This window comes from Myxocyprinus asiaticus, chromosome 10, assembly GCF_019703515.2.
Source record: "Myxocyprinus asiaticus isolate MX2 ecotype Aquarium Trade chromosome 10, UBuf_Myxa_2, whole genome shotgun sequence".
In the NCBI taxonomy this organism is placed as follows: domain Eukaryota; kingdom Metazoa; phylum Chordata; class Actinopteri; order Cypriniformes; family Catostomidae; genus Myxocyprinus; species Myxocyprinus asiaticus.
Window position 1 is genome coordinate 44,459,398 of NC_059353.1, and position 20,661 is coordinate 44,480,058.

General features: G+C 40.1%; 1 protein-coding gene across 6 annotated transcripts in view; it reads left to right on the forward strand.

Annotated features, from left to right (window-relative positions):
• Nucleotides 1–20,661, forward strand: part of LOC127447377 (TRAF3-interacting protein 1-like) — a 60,603-nt gene that overhangs the window by 34,648 nt on the left and 5,294 nt on the right. For 5 of the 6 annotated variants that reach the window (XM_051709212.1, XM_051709214.1, XM_051709213.1 and 2 more), the window contains 3 exons: nucleotides 357–489; nucleotides 580–616; nucleotides 1,912–1,985. In XM_051709212.1, coding sequence (XP_051565172.1) covers nucleotides 357–489; nucleotides 580–616; nucleotides 1,912–1,985 — 244 coding nt within the window. Of the gene's footprint in view, nucleotides 1–356; nucleotides 490–579; nucleotides 617–1,911; nucleotides 1,986–20,584; nucleotides 20,652–20,661 lie in introns of all 6 variants that reach the window. The other variant, XM_051709217.1, reaches the window with a different exon arrangement.

A 20,661-nucleotide genomic window follows, 5' to 3' on the forward strand; every position in this document is an offset into this window, starting at 1 on the left:
ACTATTGCAGTGCAATTCCGTTGCAGCTTGCAACTTTGTTTTCGACAGAAAATTAAGAAAACAAACACAGCAACAACTCTGAAATATCTGGAAATAATGCAGAGCAACATGGAATAAAATAGTGAAGCTTTCTTCTTTAGTAAGAAAGCTGCTTACTAAACGAGCCCCATGTGTACGGGAGTAAAACGTACGCTGCTTGTGCATGTAAACGAGAACGCTGCTTTCTTGCAATAACCCGCTTTATGGCAATAAGCTGCTTTCTGGTGTCCATGTATGCTTTGTCATTTATAGTTAAATAGTTTAGATCCAGTAAAGTTTAGCTTGGAAGATTTGTTGGATATTTTAATTTATTTCAGGCTGGGCAGTGGTAAGCCCTCTGCAGCGGTCATTATGGATGGTAAGAAGCTCTCTGAAGATGAAGATGATGAAGATGGGCAGTTTGTAGTGGAGGATGTAGCTCCGCCTCCCGCTGACATACATGAAATTGAGGTAGTGTGGGCGCTCCTCTATGCTCCTCCATGCATATAGAGAAAAAATAAACAACCTGAATCAGACTAACTGTATTATTCTTTGTTACAGCATAATTCACTTGAACTGCAAGGGGACGATAAACACGGTGAGCCATGTAGTAATATTAAAGGGATAGTTCACCCACAAATGGTAAAAATGCATGCATCCATCTGAGAAAGAAATTTCAATGAATCGATTACAGAAATCAAGAACCAATTATCATAACTACAGTATATTAGTACCCAATGTGATACATGTACTGACACAGAATACACAAGCCTTCTCGCAACAGATGTGGAATAAATAAAAATTAAATAGGATAAGCATGGATGAATGGATGGATGCTGCCGAGTTCGGCTTTCTGTGTCATAATTCATAACTGCTTGCATCTATTTGACCAAAGTAAGTTTGCATAATTGTCATTGCTTTCTTCTCCAATTACGATATATTATGAATATATTGCTTAATTTTTCCATACAATGTGTAATTTCTCCATAAAATAGTTTAACCACGAAAAGAAAACTCACTTGTTCACTCTCTTAATAGTGAATGCCACATAGTGCACTATATAGAAAATAGGGAGCGATTTCACACTGTTCTGAAGGTAATTAACCAGTGAAAAGCTAAATGCTGGTTGATTAAAGTTACTTACTTGATTAAAGTTATTTACACCCCTACTCACCATCTTGTTATTCCAAAGCCATATGTCTTTCTTGTTTGGAACACAAAAGGAGATGTTTGGTAGAATGTTAGGGACTGACATCCCAAGTCACCATTCAGTTTTGTTGTATTGAAAAAAAAAAAAATGCAGTGAAAGTGATAACTGAGTATTGATGCTGACTACCACCCCTGGAGACGCGAGTTCGAATCCAGGGCATGCTGAGTGACTCCAGCCAGGTCTCCTAAGCAACCAAATTGCCCCGGTTGCTAGGGAGGGTAGAGTCATATGGGGCAACCTCCTCGTGGTCGCTATAATGTGTGGTTCTCGCTCTCGGTGGGACGCGTGGTGAGTTGTGCGTGGCTGCCACGGAGAGTAGCGTGGGCCTCCACATGCGCTACGTCTCCATGGTAATGCGCTCAACAAGCCACGTGATAAGATGCACAGATTGACGGTCTCGGACACGGAGGCAACTGAGATTCGTCCTCCACCACCCGGATTGAGGCGAGTCACAACGCCAGGAGGACTTAAAGCGCATTGGGAATTGGGCATTCCAAATTGGGGAGAAAAGGGGAGAAAAAAAAAATCCTGTTATGTTCCATTGAAGTAAAAAGGCATATAGACTTGAGGGTAAGTAAATGATGACATAATTAAATTTTTTGTGTGAACTATCCATTTAAGGAGAAAATAGATAGCAAGTGATTTTTCAGTCTGAAGAATGAGTGATTATCATTTGTTCATAGGTGGACTTGTGAAAAAAATCCTGGAGACAAAGAAAGACTACGAATCATCTCCATCTCCAAAGTCAAAAGATCAGGTATGGCATAGTCAGCTTTCAGATGTCAGAAGTCCTTGTTGTTCCAGTCATTACCACAAGGTGGTAATGCTATTCCATTTTACTTCCACATTCCAACTTTTGTTTTTCTCAGCAGAATTCTTGTAACGTGAGTAAACACATTTCAAAATCTCTTCATAAAGGGAATTACATTTGGGATTTTTTTGTGCTTTAAATAATACCTCAGGGATGTGTTTGTCTCTGCTTTTTGTTCCAAAGTCAGAATTAGTGCACCATCAGTTTACCAAAGAAAGCAACTTTGCAAATGGTGTGGAGAAATCGAATTGCGGTGCCTGAGAGCCACTGAAGTGTTTTTCTGTTCAGCAGAGCTTAAAAAATTAGGCAGAAACAAGCGCAATGACACCAATCATGCTGTTTATATTTTGACTTTAAGAGGGTTCCATTGAGATGTTTAACAATTGTGGTTACTGAATTACAAATTAAATGGCAGAATGTGTTGGCGACTTTTGTTTATAAACTTGTTTGTGAAATAGTTTTATTAGCATTTTATCTAAAGATTAAAATCTTGTGTGTTCTTTGACCCATAGCTTTATAAACTTTAATCAATGCAAAAGAGATTAACATTAATGGCATCATTTTCGCAAGCCAAACAACAATAGTTTTTCATTTCCAAAAGGCCATAAAAAACTATTTCAGAGAAATCATCTTGGTCTTATAGTTTCAGTGACGTTCAGGCTTGTTGTACATGTAGTTCTCTTTTCGCCTACTCCCATATTGTTTAACGATTTAGTAGGACTGCTAGGATAAGATTTCCATTCCAATCCAAAGTGACACTTTTATCATTGTCTTACCAAATGTTTCGTTTTAGCTGCTTTGGACTGTTTGTGAGCCAGGGAAGACAGTGTCAATATTGAGATTGCGATGTGAGTTTTGAAGGCATCCTGACCATGCCCTGGTGGAAGGGGCAGTCTGCACTGGGTGGTCCACCCTGCCGCTCTGTTCTATCTGTCCTTCACTGACTGTAGGCCTGATGCAGTGTTTGGTGGTGCAGAACCCACCACCCCCATACCCGGCCACCCAACCTGACTTCTCGTTTTAGTCACATGCTAAATGCATGAGTCAGCAATAGACATGGGAAATGAATCTTTGTTTGTTTTGGTTTTTTCGTTTTTGTTTTTTTTCACCCAATTTGGAATGCCCAATTCCCAGTGCGCTTTAAGTCCTCGTGGTCGCGTAGTGATTCGCCTCAATCCGGGTGGCGGAGGACTAATCCCAGTTGCCTCCATGTCTGAAACCATCAACCCACGCATCTTATCATGTGGCCTGTTGAGCGCGATGCCACGGAGACATAGCGCATGTGGAGGCTTCACCCCATCCACCGCGGCATCTGCGCTCAACTCACTACGCACCCCACCGAGAACGAACCACATTATAGCGACCACGAGGAGGTTACCCCATGTGACTCTACCCTCCCTAGCAACCGGGCCAATTTGGTTGCTTTGGAGACCTGGCTGGAGTCACTCAGCACGCCCTGGGATTCGAACTAGCGAACTCCAGGGGTGGTAGCCAGTGTCTTTTACCACTGAGCTACCCAGGCCCCAATTCTTTAAGTAATATTGAGAAAGAAAGAATGAATGAACAATATTTGGAGAACCCTTCTTATTACATACAATCCTCAGCATCCTGCTATCCAATTTCATATTCAAGACAATAATAAGACAAAAAAAGTTATAATCCTTTCACATTTACAGTAGCAGTCATAAGTTTGCATACGCCTACACATACTTTATTACTGTTTTCTACTTTTTAGAAAAATAGTAAAGTCACCAGAACTATGAATTGGTGGAATTATGTAGTGCCCAAAAAATGTTGAACAAATAAATCTTAATAACTCTTGTATTTTAGCTTTTTTAAAATACAACCAACTTCATGAGCTGCATTCCGAGATGCTTTTTAAAACTGTAAATAGTTCCCATGTATTCTGGCCACATGTTGTCAGCTTTTCCTTCACTGTCTGATTTTTTTTTATTTTTTTTTTTTTTTTTATCATTAATATACAGTATAAACAGGTTCTTGAAAAATAAAGTCAAGTGTGTCCAAACTTCTGAGTGGTAGTGTTTTTCAAAGTAAAAAATGTCTCAAGGCATCTTTACACAGTAAAACTTGCACAGAAACCCAGCATATATACCACTGGTGCAAGAATACAGACAATCCAGAACCATTAAAGGGATACTTCCCCCAATAATGAAAATTCTGTTATCATTTACTCTCCCTCATGTTGCTCTAAAAAAAAATTCCATGGAGCACAAAAGTGGATGTTAGGCAGAATGTGTAGTCTAAAGCTTAAAGTATACTTCGGTCAGATGCAAACGTTAGGTGTCTGTGTACAGGACGCATGATGCAAATTTAATCTTCAGCAGTGTTCTCAAGCACTAAACACGTTTGGACCAATATTTCTAACTGCGCATACTCTGAACACGCAGTATGCACGTGAGTCTGATATTATTTGCAGTAATTGGTGGGTCCACAAGGTGCCAACACTCACAGTTGAGCCATTGCTGTCATGAAGAAGCGCTAGGAGAAGATGTAATCGGCCGTGTGTGCAGATGTCAGGAGATACCTGCATTCGTATAACTCGAGTCAGAAGGAATATAAAGACATATTTATGGGTCTAAACTCTAGAAGACAAATAGTCCAGTCTCTCATAGCAGTCGTAGCATGAATGGTCTAACCGCCTGTGAATGCGCACAGTCAAATGAAGTATACTTTGCAAAGCTAGCATTTAAAACCAATATATACTTTGGGCTTAAGTCCTCATTCACTTTTTTTATTGTGTAAAAAAAAGATGCATGAATGGTGAATGGACAATGAATGCTGATTGAGCATTCTGCCTAAAATTCCCTTCTGTGTTCCACACAAGTCAAACCGGTTTGAAACAACATGATTCAATTATGACAGAATTGTTTTTTGTGTGTGTGTGTGTGTGTGTGTGTGTGTGTGTGTGTGTGTGTGTGTGTGTGTGTGTGTGTGTGTGAACGTAAACTATCCCGAATGTCTTAAAATAATGTGGTTCTGGTATTTATTTTTTAAATGGAACAATTCCAGAATTGTAATTCCCAACCCTAGCCGGGAAGGCCTCGGCAAACAGGCTTCGCCACTGCTGTGATTTCGCCACTGCTGTGATCTCTGTTGGCGTTTAAATTCGGCCGCACACAGCAAGCTCTGAATAGTGAGCTTCTCCCAGCTGCCTTCTCCCAACCTCCCCTGTGTTCTTGATTTCAAAACAATCAGACTGGATTTCCTTTCAATCCCAAATAATCAAATTAGATTTCCCCCATCAGACGCTGGCCAATTCTGAACTGGAACCTGAGCGCTGCACAGAGCGCTCTCCTGATTAAACTAATTCAGCCTCATAAGCTCTCTAAATTATCTGCCTTTATTGCGGGGTATGAAATGGGCATGTGTTATGGGGGGCAACAAGCTGTCCAAAGGGGCAACATGTTAACTGGCATGCTGCACCTCTCTCGTCTAGTCAGCTGTGTCCAAAAAACCTGTAATGACTTCCTTCCTTACTTGAAAGGGGGTGAAGTTCAACGCAATAAAGCGGCAGCTCTCCTGTAATCAGGGTGTAACATCCAGGGTTAAAAATGTAAATATTGAGCTTCCTTATCCCCCCAGACAGGGTTGAAGTTACACTGCTCATAACTCATGCCACAAAAATGAGCTTTTCGGTCCCAGTTCTCTCCGGAGTTTTGAGTTAATACAGAGATCCTCACATCAAGTTTATATGACTTAATCTCTTCGGAATGACCACAGAATTTAGAGTTTTGACTATTAGCAATTCTGAAGGTTAAACAGAGCCAATGACTTATTAAACTGCTTCATTAGCATGAGTTTTCTGATTCACCTTGACAGGGTCCGCAGAGCTTAATTTCTTAAGATCTGTTAGGCCATTATTTTGTCATTGGACTAATATAACAGGCCGGATACTATTTTACTATTTGTCTCACCCTCATGTTGTTTTAAACCCGATTAACTTTTTTCTTTTGTGGAGCACAGAAGGAGGTGTTAGGCAGAATGTTTGCCTCAGTTTCCACTTTCATAGCATTTATTTCCATACAATGAGAGTAAACGGTGACAGAGGCTGTCAGTCTGCCTGAAAATCACAGAAGACAGAGAGGGTGAGTAAGTTATAACAGAATTTGCATTTTTGGGTGAACTACCCCTTTCAAAAGCACAATTTCCCCATCACGGTGCATGTTACTGAAGAATTTGCCATGCATTTTGCGGCTGACCTCCGTTACGACTCTGTCAGATCACGTGTATATTATTGTAAGATACTTCTTGTAGGGCGTCTTTTTGTTTTTCAGAATACTGGCCCCTGACAGCAGCTGCGTTTTCATAAGCATTTTTTCTATTTTGCGCCATCAAATTAGCCTTAATGAAGGTTCGCAATGTACAAATAAACCCTGTGGCACACAAATGGATGACTGTTGAGTGAATGCCACGCCAGCTCGCACTCTGTAGAACAGGCAGGAAAATAAATAGTCATCCCTTCAGGCCTGTGTCCTTGTAAACATCTACCTTTTTGTTGGAAATGTAAAGGAAATGACTCTCTTTGCATTCCTCCAAACCTATTGCCCTTACAGAAAGACGATTGACATCCCTGTGGATCGACCCCAAGGTTACGATGAAATACCGTGCAGACCTGGTATGAGTCTCTGAAGTCTAATAGCATAATTGGTTATGTTTTAGTCTATTATTTTAGTCTTTCTTACCGCTGCCTGGTTCTTAGTCATACTGTCATGCATAATTCTAGGACTGGGCGATGTGATGGTATATAACGTGCAGTGGTAGAAATGTTTCACACGGTATTCTGCAGTATAAATTCTGTAGAAAATTATAAAATACTCTTAAAACTGTCGCAGAAGAGTGCTTCCAGACTAGTGCATACTGGTTGATTTCATTGATTATACTGGGAGCAATTTCATTTTGACACACTGAGCCATGTCATTTGCGTTTTGTGTTGGCAGACTGATTGCACAGTAAATCTGACAACATTAGGTCGAAGGTTTTGCTCTGAAATTGGTCAGTGCTTACCGAAATTCTAATCACTACCCACCAGTGGCCGGAGCTGGAAGTGTTGTTGAACGTATGGGAATGTGTGAGCTCCGGTTTCTGGGGGAAATGTCCACAGAGTGGCACCAAAAGTGAGTTGTATTTTTAGTGGTAAATAATGTAATAGTCAACAGGAATGCATAATTTGTTTATCATACGCTCTAATCCAAACCGCATCCCTTAACCTAACCGTCAGTTGAGTAAATATTTAGTTTTAGAGGGAAAATGCAATCAGTGGTTAGCACATTTGGTAAGCCGCATATGTAACATAATTCCGTATTTTCAGTATGCAGAATCATTAGCTAATATTTCCATTTGGTGTCACCATTGCCCTGTTTTGGGCTGATTTTTAGTCCCAGTACTGATGGATCATTAAGCACTTTTAAGAACAGTACTTTTAGCTCAATTTTAAAAGAAATTAACTGTTTTGCATAAGTCTTTAAAGTAATAATAATAATTTGAAAAACCTTTAAATCTGAACTTTTCTTGATTAATGCTTAGTTTAAAGAATCGTGAATCAAATCGAACCTTGAGTTCAGTATCGTGAACCGGTCAGAATCTTGGGATAAGTGAATCGTTACACCCCAATGTTCATGCTTGAACTGATGCAAAAATGTCTGATGGGGGATGACGTTTGTCAGTTATTCTACTGAATGGGGTTGATTTGAGGCTACATGAACTTTCAGAAGCAACATGATTCCAAGTTGAATTTACAAATAATGACTGTTTTGAATCTACAGTTTTTAACTCAAGTGTTACATAATATATAGCTGTTTTGGTACTGATGACAGACTTATCATTCATTTGTTATAAATAAGCTTACATTTTGGTTTGTGTCAATCAAGTTCCAAATAAAAAGAGAAAATATTCAAATGAAATGAAGTAGCTTTCATTTTTAAAGTATTTAAGTAACTAGATTACCCACATTACTACCTGGTTATGCAATATATTTTATAATACATTTTGGGGTTGAATAACTATATTGTGATATAACAGTTTTGTGATAAATTTACTCGTTCCATATTGTTGTTTGGTTGTGGTTATTCTCTTAGCACGCAAGTTCAGGACAGTGATGTCAGTGGTGACCCCCATGAGGCTAAACTGACCTCTACATCCTGTGTACACGACTCCCCACTCTCTGCACTTCACTTCATCCCAGCTATTTTTATGATGTTGCTGGATGGGGCCCACTATTCCCCCAAAGAGGAAACCCTTAAACTTCGCTAAACAATTAATCTCGTCCCCATTGAGTCCAGTTTTGGACCCAAAGACCTACCATGGAGCTTTACACCAAATAAAAGGGGCTGCCTAAATAGGACTGTGCCATTGATGCTGAGACTCATTCTCAATCTACTGTCCATGAAAGCACTTTTTCTTTTTTTTTTAATTATTGGTCAATACATGTCCGACGTTTTAATAATGGTGGGACAAGTTTAAAATAGTCAGACATTTAAAATCACATTCAATGTGTCAATTTGCATATGAATGTTATGATGTTACAAATAATTTACACAAATTCTCTTTGCTCATATTTTACGAATGAGGCCCACAGTTTTTACCACTGTCACAGCCTTAGATTAAAAGTACTCAAGTACTTGGGTACTCGTGCTAATCACTAGTTTAAGATCTCACTAAAAAACAGCTTTATGAATCCAAATTATATAAAGTTTGAATGTATAATGTATGTGCTTTAATTGCCACCAAATTGAATTGAAATCTGTTTGTTTGGGCACCAATCAGGCCATAACAACACTGGCTTAACCAATGGTAGGTGTTTTGGACAGGGCTACCTGTTGAATAATGGAAGATATTCTGTTTGGTACCACTAATGGCACAGAAATTACACACTTCACCTTTAAGTTTGACTTAATTGTCCTATCAGTATATTGAAGAAGAAACTGTTTTCATTTGTAGTCATTTAAGTCCAATTTGTCTGATTTAATGAATCACACATGAGCTTAAAGTTTCAGATCTACAGAACTGTGATTCTGCACCACAGCAACAAAATAAATGTTTCTCAACTTTCGTCCTCAGGAGGATTGCGAGACTGTTAGAACTTTTCTGCAAGAGTGACAATGTATTTATTTTAATTTTTCTGCCAGAACTCTCATTTGAACCGCACTGTTCTCCTTCTTTCTTTTGCTCTTCATCAGCACTCTATAAATCATGCATTTTGCATGCATTTCTTCATTAAGCACATTAGGCTTGCAGATGAAGGCTCAGATCCACATAGCCGGGTAATGAGGCATCCTGATGCAAGAGACTCTAGCCCAGTGCATCCAACGTCTCTAGAGGCCACCTGCCTCAGGCACATCAGATCCACGTCCTGCTTGTGTCACTGTCTGAGATAATGGGAAAACCTGTCCTCAGCTGCCTTGCACAAAACAAATATTTCTGTTCTTATGTCCAGCTGAAGGGAGGGGGAAAATAAGAGCCCCTATCCACCTTATTTTGCAACATGGAAGTAAGCAGTGGCTGCATTTTCGGCGAATGTGAGAAAGTTCCGTTAGTACTGACCGCAGTGTAAATAACTAGAAGGTTATAAAACCAGAGTTTGTGATCTGGGCTTATAAACTATCACAACCACAGGATGTACAGCAGAATTTTTTTATTTTATTTTTTTATTATTAAAAAATGTTATTGATTCCATTCAACAAATTAAATAAACACAACAGAAAATGCGGAATCAAATTATATAAAATGAAACCCTTCCCCCAGAACATCCCCCACCACCTGACACAAACACTCACCCCAGTGGTCATAAATATTTAGAAACATAAAAAAAACACAACACACACACACACAAAACATAAAAACTATACTCTCAAAAAACAATCAAATTGCACACACACATTTAAAACTAGAGATCTCTCTCCACTACCCCTCCCAGAATGCCTTCCAAAAAGGCCAAATATCTGCCCCATTTCCTATCAAATAACCCTAGATTGCCCAGCCTTCTATACAACCCTTCTTCAAAGGCCACCACCCTCCCCATCTCCGAGCACCACTCATGAAATGAGGGCGCTCCAGCCGACCTCCAACCCCTTAAAATAACCTGTCTGACGATCATGATGCTAGTTAGGACCCTACTCTTTATGTGCCTATTCTCAACATCGATGACCGCCCCATCGCACAAAATACAGAGTCTGGTGCAAAATGAAAGCAGAGTGCCCAATACATGTCATACAAGACTCTGAACTTTCAACCAGAACTCCTGGATCTTAACACACCCCCAAAATACATGGGTTATGTCTCCATCCTCATTGGCATCGCAAGCAGGTGGGTGTGTCTTTAAGACCAAGCCTATACAATCTAGAGGGGGTCCAATAAAATCTGTGTAAAATCTTGAATTGCATAAGGTGCACCCTTGCATCTCTAGATGCAGACCTGATGTTTTTTAGAATCCTAGCCCACTCTCCCTCCTCCAATACCAAGTTTAAATCTTTCTCCCATAATCTCTTGAGGGAATTTGAAGCTCCGTCCCCTAGACTCTGAATTAGCAGGGAGTAATACACTGATGCCTCATGACCTTTTCCAAAAGCAGTAATCACCACTCCCAGAATATCTGCTGCTTTAGGGGGGTATATGCTACACCCAAAAATAGTACAGAGCAGGTGTCGCAGCTCTAAATACCTATAAAACTGAGATCTGGGATCCCAAAATGTTGAACCAGATTTTCAAAGGATCTCAACAATCCACTCTCATATAGGTATAAACCCCTCACAATCTGACCAGCAGAAAGGTGATTTATTAATACATAATTTGGGGTTAAGCCATAAACTCAAGGCAAAATTTAAATACATTTCCAAATTAAACACTCTGGACAATTTTGTCCATACTGAGTGTAAATGTGTGGTAACGGGGTGTAACTTAACTCCTCTGATTAGTTTGATAGAAAGTCTTTGCAATGGCGAAATAGGGGCAAGAACTTCCTGTTCAATACAAAACCAGGGAAGGGCTCTCTCAGGTGGAAGTGACCAATGAGCCAGATGTCTTAGACGGAACGCATAATAATAAAACATAATCTTGTGTAGGCCTAGCCCACCTTTATCAATCGGCCTATGCAGTTTACTGAAATGTAATCTGGGACATTTCCCATTATGAAGGACTTCGCTGTTTTCAAATAGCTTGAAATAAGAGAGGGGGACATCTGTAGGGATTGACTGTAGCAGGTAGTTGAATTTTGGAATACAATTCATTTTAATAACATTAACCTTCCCAATCATCGATAAATGTAATGAAGCCCACCTGCCCACATCGCTCAAACCTTTTTATTAAAGGGTCAAAATTAACTAAATCACACAAATTTGCTGGAAATAAAATACCCAAATACTTAATGCCCTGTTTGGGCCACTGGAAGGCACCTGGCTGAAAAGCCGTTACTGGGCAGTATGCTGTCAGAGACATAGCTTTGTATTTAGACCAGTTAACTCTGTATCCTGAGAACTTAGAGAAGGACTTAATAATTCTGTGGAGGCAAGGCATAGATCTACTAGGGTCAGAGATGAATAATAACCATCTGTGTAAAGCAGAAGCTTATGTGCCACACCTCCCGCCATCACCCATGGAAAATCATCCTCCTTTCTTATCGTGGCTGCTAATGGTTCCAGTGCAAGACAGAACAATAATGGAGAAATAGGGCAACCCTGCTGGGTGCCCCTAACCAGAGTAAAATAATCTGAAATTAATCCATTTGTTTGTACCGCCGCTACCGGGTGTCTTTAAAGTAACTTAATCTATTCTACCATATCAAACGCCTTTTCGGCAACAATTGAGATGGCAGTGACCAGAGTCTGATCATTTGCCACTGACCACATGATATTGATGAAACCTAATGTTATCAGAAGAGCTGCGGCCCCGAATGAACCCCACCTGATCTGTATGTACAAGAGATGTCATAACTTTACTTAATCAGTTAGACAAAATTTTTGACCAAATTTTAACGTCTAGCCGGATCAGGGAAACTGGATGGTAACTCTTACACTCGCTTGGATCTTTGTCCTTTTTAAGAATCAGACTGATCCGGGCTTGTGTCATGGTTGGCGGAAGCTTTCCATTCTTTAATGATTCCGTATAAACTTCTAACAAAAGTCGAGCCAGTTCTGTAGCATAAGATCTAAAAAATTCAGCGGCAGAGCCATCTGGCCCTGGAGCCTTGCCTGTAGGCAAGGCGGCAGAGCCATCTGGCCCCGGAGCCTTGCCTGTAGGCAGGGCCTCAATTACCTCGTCAAGCTCCTCCAATGTTATCTCAGAAGCAAGTTTCTAATAACTTCATCAGTAGACGAAGATGTGGGTCTATAAAGATCAAGATAGAATTCTTTAAAAGCATTATTAATATCAATGGCCAGGGTAAAAATTTCACCACAAGCAGATTTCACTGAGGGAATGGTAGAAAAAGACTCTCTCTGCTTTCTATATCTACCAAAAGCTTCCCTGCTTTGTCCCCCGACTCAAAATATGACTGTCCACCTTCTGCTACAAAATAATATTATATCTGTATTTCAATCGGGTCAATTCTCTGAGGCCATCAAACGACATTCGGCGCTTCACTTCTGTCTCAGTACTTTTAATATTCTCTTCCAACTCCACAAGTTCTCGTGCTTTAGATTTTTTGATGAATAAGGCATATACTTTTTGATCCGACCCCTAAGAACTGCCTTAAGTGCCTCCCAAGCCATGCCCACAGAGGATACTGAGGACCAGTTGGTCTCCATATAAACATTGATTTCAGCCTTTAACATTTGTTGGAAATCAGGATTTTGCAAAAGGGATACATTAAAGCGCCATCTATATGATTTCTTTTTCTCTATATGTGGCAACACCTCTAAACACACCAGGGTGTGATCTGAGACTAAGATGTTTCCAATTGAGCAATCAATGACAGAAGAAATGAGGGACTTAAAAAAAAAAAACATCTATTCTAGAATAAATCTTATGGACTGATGAAAAAAATGTATAATCCCTACCAGATGGATTTAAAAGTCTCCAAATATCTGTAATACCAAGATTTTTACACATCCTGTGAAGTGTCAATGTTGCACTAGGGAGCTTACACACTTTTGCTTCACTATGATCAAGGACTGAGTCCATCAATAGATTAAAGTCTCCTCCCAATATTATATCATGAGGGGTGCCAGCCGCTTGCAACTTCCCTTCAAGATCTATAAAATAGCCCTGATCATCAAAGTTAGGTGTGTAAATATTAGCCAAAATCAACATTTGCCCCTGAATTTCTACTAAAACAATAATGACTTCATTATGCAGGTACATATGAACCAAGGTTTACATGGAGACAAAAAAAAAAAAAGACTGCATATTCACAATCTCCGTAAAGAAGCAGATTTTACTACCGTCTCTTCAATACAACACACAGCAACAAGTGAATGATTTACTTACTCTTTTACTATAAATGCTGACGTTAGAAAATTATCCGAAATGGGCACATAATTCTGCTGTACATCGGAAGAGTCACGTGACGCCATGCGAGAGTAGGACGTGTAAACGGTGAGCTCTGCACACTTTGCTAGTTTTTAATTATTTTTATGTCATAAACCGGTGAGATTTGATACACCCTGCTACATATCTGTTCTTTGAAGTCAACATGGCAAAGAATTCAAAATCCTCGGACTCTGGAGATATTAAAACACACTTACGTGCTCAAGCTGAAACCTCAGACAGGCCCGCAGATCAGGGACTTGTTTTGGGAGGTGTGGCGGGAGAAATCCAGCGGCAACTGGCGAGCATGTCTGTGATGCTGACGAAGGTTGTAGCAGACCTGGAGGATCTTGCTGTAGTACATCGATCGATTACTGCGATGGAAACGAAATTCTCTGAGTTGGTTACAAGAATCGGGGATGTCGAGAGACGGATCGATTATCTGGAGTCATCGGAGAGGGAATTAGCTGCTAATCTGTTAGCAACCAAGATTGAATTGGAACACGTTTGTGAAAAACTGGAGTATTTTGAGAATCTTGAGTATTATTAGTATTTTAATTAATTAATTAATTAGAATCGTTATCGGCAAAACAACGTCCGAATTGTTGGAATTCCTGAGCATGAAGAGGGCCAAGATATGGTAAAATTCCTAGACGAGCTCTTTCCGAGTCTGCTCGACATAACAGGCCATTAGCTGGAAATCGAGCGAGCTAACAGAATTCCGGCTCGCAAATCAGCTGAGGGAGACAGGCCCCGAGCAATTTTGGCAAAATTTCTGTGATCATCCGATAAAGATCTCCTGTTGCGCAAGGCGAGGAGCAAAGGAAAGCTTTCTTAGAAGAATCACAGCATTTTCTTGTTTCCAGACTTTGCGAATTCAACAAGAGAGAAACGTGATCGATTCAAGGAATGCAAGAAACAACATTTGCCCCTGAATTTCTGCTAAAACAATAATGACTCTTCTTAATTTATCTATAATCTGTTTGAGACATTTGAATTGTAGATGCTTACTTATCAGTGTAATGACACCCCTGCTCTTACTTGAGTCAGCACTAAAGAAAACATGTCCACCCCATATCTTCCCAAATTTTCCAGCTTCCTGACAGGAAAAGATGTGTTTCTTGAAGAAACACTATATCATATTTCTTATGTTTAAGAAAAGAAATAACCTTCCTTCTTTATGAGGTGCCCCAACCCATTCACATTCCACGTGGAGAGAGATAATCCACTCATATTAACATTTGACATTTTGACACATTAGAAAAAATAGATTGTGTGTCAAAAATAAAATGATAATGACCACATTCCCCATTAGTGCAACAAACAAACCCCGAACTTCCCCCGATCCAAACAAACAGAAAAAAGAAAAGCGTGTGCATTAACCCTGTGCACGACAACACCAACCAGCGTCCATCCCACTAAACTCAAACAGTCCATGTACGCCTACGAGAGCCCCTGCGACAACTTTGCCATCGGATTGCTCAAGACCGGTTCTTCTACACAAATTTTGTGAGACAAAATTACATAACAGATAATCTACAAAACAAACTCCAGCCAATAGGCAGAATAAACATAAAGATCGTGTAGATTAATTCACAAAACTGTCACGAAACAAACTCCAGCCGCTAGCGGAACCAGCAAACAAAAAAATAAATAAATAAAGCCGTTCAGTTTCCTCGGACAGTCGAACGAATGCTCAGTGAGCCGGCTGTTCATGAGTGTAGCAGATGACCTAATCATTCCAATGTCCTGCAAAAAATACTTCACGAAACAAACTCCAACCAGTAGGTGGCATAAACACAAAGAACGAGCAGATTCATCCACTGTCCTGAAGGAGTGTTATTCCACAAAACAATTTTCAGCCGCTAGGCGGAACCAGCACAAAAAGAAACAAAAAAGGCACCCAGCGTCCTCGGACGGACAAGTGTATGCTCAGCGAGTCAGCTCACTTCGGGGCCATATGAAAATCACCAAATGGTTTACTCTCCCCATTGTCTCTATGAAAGACAATGCTTGATGTGGGCATGTAAATATTTTGCAGCCATCCTTAGTATATATTCTCAGCTTGGCCGGGAACATCAGTGCAAAAGTGACCTTCCGTTGATGTAAGAGTTTCTTGCATTCCTTGAATCGATCACGTTTCTCTCTTGTTGAATTCGCAAAGTCTGGAAACAAAAAAATGCTGTGATTCTTCCAAGAAAGCTTTCCTTTGCTCCTCGCCTTGCGCAACAGGAGATCTTTATCGGATGATCACAGAAATTTTGCCAAAATTGCTCGGGGCCTGTCTCCCTCAGCTGATTTGCGAGCCGGAATTCTGTTAGCTCGCTCGATTTCCAGCTAATGGCCTGTTATGTCGAGCAGACTCGGAAAAAGCTCGTCTAGGAATTTTACCATATCTTGGCCCTCTTCATGCTCAGGAATTCCAACAATTCGGACGTTGTTTTGCCGATAACGATTCTCAAAATACTCCAGTTTTTCCCAAACGTGTTCCAATTCAATCTTGGTTGCTAGCAGATTAGCAGCTAATTCCCTCTCCGATGATTCCAGATAATCGATCCGTCTCTCGACATCCCCGATTCTTGTAACCAACTCAGAGAATTTCGTTTCCATTGCAGTAATCGATCGATGTACTACAGCAAGATCCTCCAGGTCTGCTACAACCTTCGTCAGCATCACAGACATGCTCGCCAGTTGCCGCTGGATTTCTCCCACCACACCTCCCAAAACAAGTCCCTGATCTGCGGGCCTGTTTGAGGTTTCAGCTTGAGCACGTAAGTGTGTTTTAATATTTCCAGAGTCCGAGGATTTTGAATTCTTTGCCATGTTGACTTCAAAGAACAGATATGTAGCAGGGTGTATCAAATCTCACCGGTTTATGACATAAACATAATTAAAAACTAGCAAAGTGTGCAGAGTTCACCGTTTACACGTCCTACTCTCACATGGCGTCACGTGACTCTTCCGATGTACAGCAGAATTATGTGCCCATGTCGGATAATTTTCTAACGTCAGCATTTATAGTAAAAGAGTAAGTAAATCATTCACTTGTTGCTGTGTGTTGTATTGAAGAGACAGTAGTAAAATCTGCTTCTTTACGGAGATTGTGAATATGCAGTCTTTTTTTTTTTTTTTGTCTCCATGTAAACCTTGGTTCATATGTACCTGCATAACCTCCAATGATGCCTTTATTTATTTATTTCCAAAGGCGATGTTTCATAAGCCATGCTGAATACATGATCTGCGTGTCTGTTTACTACACACCGCTAAGAAAGAAAGAATGCGCTCTGACAAGAACGGAGAGTAAAATGCGTTTATTATTTTGCCAAGATGAAACAAGATGCAGTTTTGGTGCAAAGAAAGTTGAAGCAGCATTTTCCCAGCATCTTTCTTCTATCTGCTGGTTGTGTAAAGTTTGTGAAGGCATGTCCGTGTCAGCGCCTGATTTCATTCATTCTGCCAGTGCAACAGTGTGTGATTAAACGATGGCAAAATGCGATAAATGGTAAAACTATATGTGCTCAAAACCAATGAGTTTATGAAAATGGTAATTAATGATAATAATTTGTCAACATTTATTGCCAGCCTGTAATATAAAGCAGCATAATGTAGTATTTTTATATAGCTAAAGTAGCTGGAAGTGGCTTATACCGGAAGTGGTCCACATTCAAGGTTGATAATGGTGGTGCCCTAGTTTTGCTGAAAAATTAGGTGGATAAACGATTGATTTATGTCCTCAGAAACAGAATGCAGGAGTTTTTTTTTCCTTTTTGACAAAGGGGTGAGGTGCAGGAGGATGGCAAACAGAGCAAATACGGCCTGGCTTTCGCACTCAACGAACAGTGAGCCAAATGTGCTGGTTGGTGTTTGTGTAGAGGGGGTGTTTAAGGGCCCGGGAAAACCACCCACATTGCAGACAACTATTAGATATTTCAAACCGAACACACTTGTAAACCATAGAAAGAGAGGTAAAAAATGAATTTAGTCTTTCTTCTCAAACATTTGTTAGATTCATAGAGGAAAGCAGCATAGTTCACCTTTGAAATGTTTGCAAACTCTGTAAAGTTGTAACAATAAACTCCAGTTTCATGTTTAGAGACCAGGTCTTTACAAAAAATATTTTCACATTTCTCTTTGTCGCTCTTAATTTGTTGCTTTGACCTACTAACTAGGCCTGGGTGATATAGCTGAAAAAAATTATATACTGATCTTTTTCAGTCTTTTGATGAATTTTGTTTTCATTCAAATATTTGTTAAAATGTTTAATGTAAAAATGTCATGATCATATTTAATACAAAATTATATTTCACATAAGAAAAAAATTAAGCCTATATTAAAGACTTAATACACAACTCTCATTACCGTAACACAGCCAAACATTTTACTTTTACTATTTCCATTGTTTTTGGTGATAAGTCATTTTTTGTATTACAGCAGAAAAGATGCTGTTGCACAAATTATTATTTTTTTATTATTATTAAAATCAGCAAAAATGAAATGTAGTTCCAAGACAGTACTACTTTGACATATAAATACTTGACAATTTAAGTAATATATTGTATTTTTTCACATTTCAGGAATGAGAATATCATAATGGCCATCTTTTTTTTTTACATCGCAGTAATAAGGATTAGGCGTAACTGTCATGAAAATAAAATCACAATGTAAAAAATCTTAATGGCCCTAAAAGTAGGCTTCCTTTTTCTAGGCAAAATATGATTATACACTTGCCTAATATGCTGTTGGTCCTCTGTGTGCTGCCAAAGCAGCACAGACCCACCAATGCATGGACTCTACAAGACCCCTGAAGGTATCCTGTGGTATCTGGCACCAAGACTAGCAGCAGATCCTTCAAGTCCTGTTGCGAGATGGAGCCGCCATGGATTGGACTTGTTTGTCCAACACATCTCTTCATCATGTTCCTTAAACCATTTCCAAACAATGTGTGCAGTGTGGCACGGCGCATTATCCTACTGAAAGAGGCCACTTCCATCAGGGAATACCATTGCCATGAAGGGCTGTACCTGGTTTGCAACGATGTTTAGGTAGGTAGCACGTGTCAAATTGATGTCCACGTGAATGGCCGGACCCAGGGTTTCCCAGCTGAACATTGCCCAGAGCATCACACTCCCTCCACCGGCTTGTCATCTTCACCCAGTGCATCCATAGCCGTCTACGTGATGTAAAAGGAAACGGGACTTATCGGACCAGGCGAACTTCTTACACTGCTCCAAGGTCCAGTTCCAATGCTCGCATTGCATTGTAGGCACTTTAGACGGTGGACAGGGATCATCATGGGCACTCTGACCGGTCTGCAGCTATGCAGCCCCACACGCAACAGAGTGCGATGCATTGTGTGTTGACACATTCCTCCTGTAACCATCATAAAAATTTTCTGTGGCTTGTGCCACAGCAGACCTTCTGTCGGTTCGGACCAGACGGGATAACCTTCGTTGCCATCATGCATCAATGAGCCTTGGGCGCCTAACACCCTGTCGTTGGTTTGTCCCTCCTCAGACCACTGTCGGTAGGTACTCACCACTGCTGACCAGGAGCACCAACAAGCCTTGCCATTTCAGAGATGTTCTGACCCAGTCGTCTAGCCATGCAACAATTTGTCCCATGTCAAAGTCGCTCGGGTATTTACTCCTGCCCATTTCTCCTGCATCAGAGAATATTTCTGTTAAATTGAATGGGAGAAATTGGAACGCTCAACCAAGGAGCTCCGAGTGCCCAACGGTCAACAGATGTAGAAAAGAAGTCCCGCTTTACAGTTAAAAGAACCAATCACCTTTTAGATACAGACATCACTTGTCAATCAACTCTAGAACGTGCATGCGCTTTAGCTATACAAGCTGGGAAAATTATGTTTTTTAGCGTAATATGAGGTTACGAATCACAATTTATGATTCCAGTATTGTCATATTTTATTGTTGATTTGAAATATGTTCTTTGATCGCAATCTTGACCAACCATTTTTGAGATTCTGGTTTTCTCCATTCAATTATGACTGGAAATAGCCTCCCGAGAGCGTTCCAAAGATGGCCGACAGTGGACTAACTTGCTAGAAAGACTTTACCTGCATTCAACACGTTGACTACAAGAAATTATTGTTTGCTTACCATCTAATCTACTCAGACCTTGACAAGTGGCCTTGTTAGGAGATGATCAGTGTTATTTGCTTCACCTGTAAGTGGTCATAATGTTTTGGCTCGTCGTTGTATATTTGTTTCTTTTGATTTTGGAGTAATAAAGGAACAGGACATTTTCCTGAGAGGTTTTGTGAGTATCACCCATCCTCGTAAGTTGCGAAACAAGGAAAAAAATTTAGGAAATTTGAGGCCAAAGTATACTTCAGCTGTCCACTTGCTGCTACATCTCATATATGTACACTTGACACAAATTTTGTCTTTAGCACAGTACATGCACGCAGCCCAGAGGCAGACATGCAGACAGTGCGCGTCTGCACATCATCTGCACATGTGCCTGCCGTTGACTGTACTAAAGAGTATCAGAAAGCAGTCACAGTGTGCATGTGGCAAACACATCCAAATGGGCTCGTGGCGAAAAGAGTGTACTTTGAAAGCCTAGAGCGCTCGATCGTGCGTGAGAAGTAACGGCATGCGGAAAACTGAAGTATATCCTAGCTTTTAATGGCCAAATTAAAAGAATATTAAAATCATTGCAATTTTCTCATTGTATCTTTATTTATTTTAAATATTTATTTCATGTTGGCAGCAAAATCAATGTAAATTTATCAAATATATCACTTAGCCCTATATCTAGGCCCAGACTGAATCTGCAGACCTTTTTTGCAATTTTAGTGCTGATTTTAGGGTGAAATCTGCAAAATGGATTGAAACATTGTTAAATGTGATTCGATGTGGAAACTTTGTAAATGACAGGCTTTCCAATTTTGCAGAAATCGGCATTGATTTCATTCTGTGTGGGCCTGCCTATATCTAACACAGATGGTGTGAGGAATTCATGAAAAGTTTGGTCTATTTTGATAAGGACATTTCTGGTTATTGTATTGTCATGTAGTTCATGTTTGACGTCTCTCGCTTTAGAAAGGAAAGTGTTGGTGTTTGTGGACAGAATGACATGAATTGGTTGAGGAGTTCAGCTTGAAAAGAGGTAAACGTGA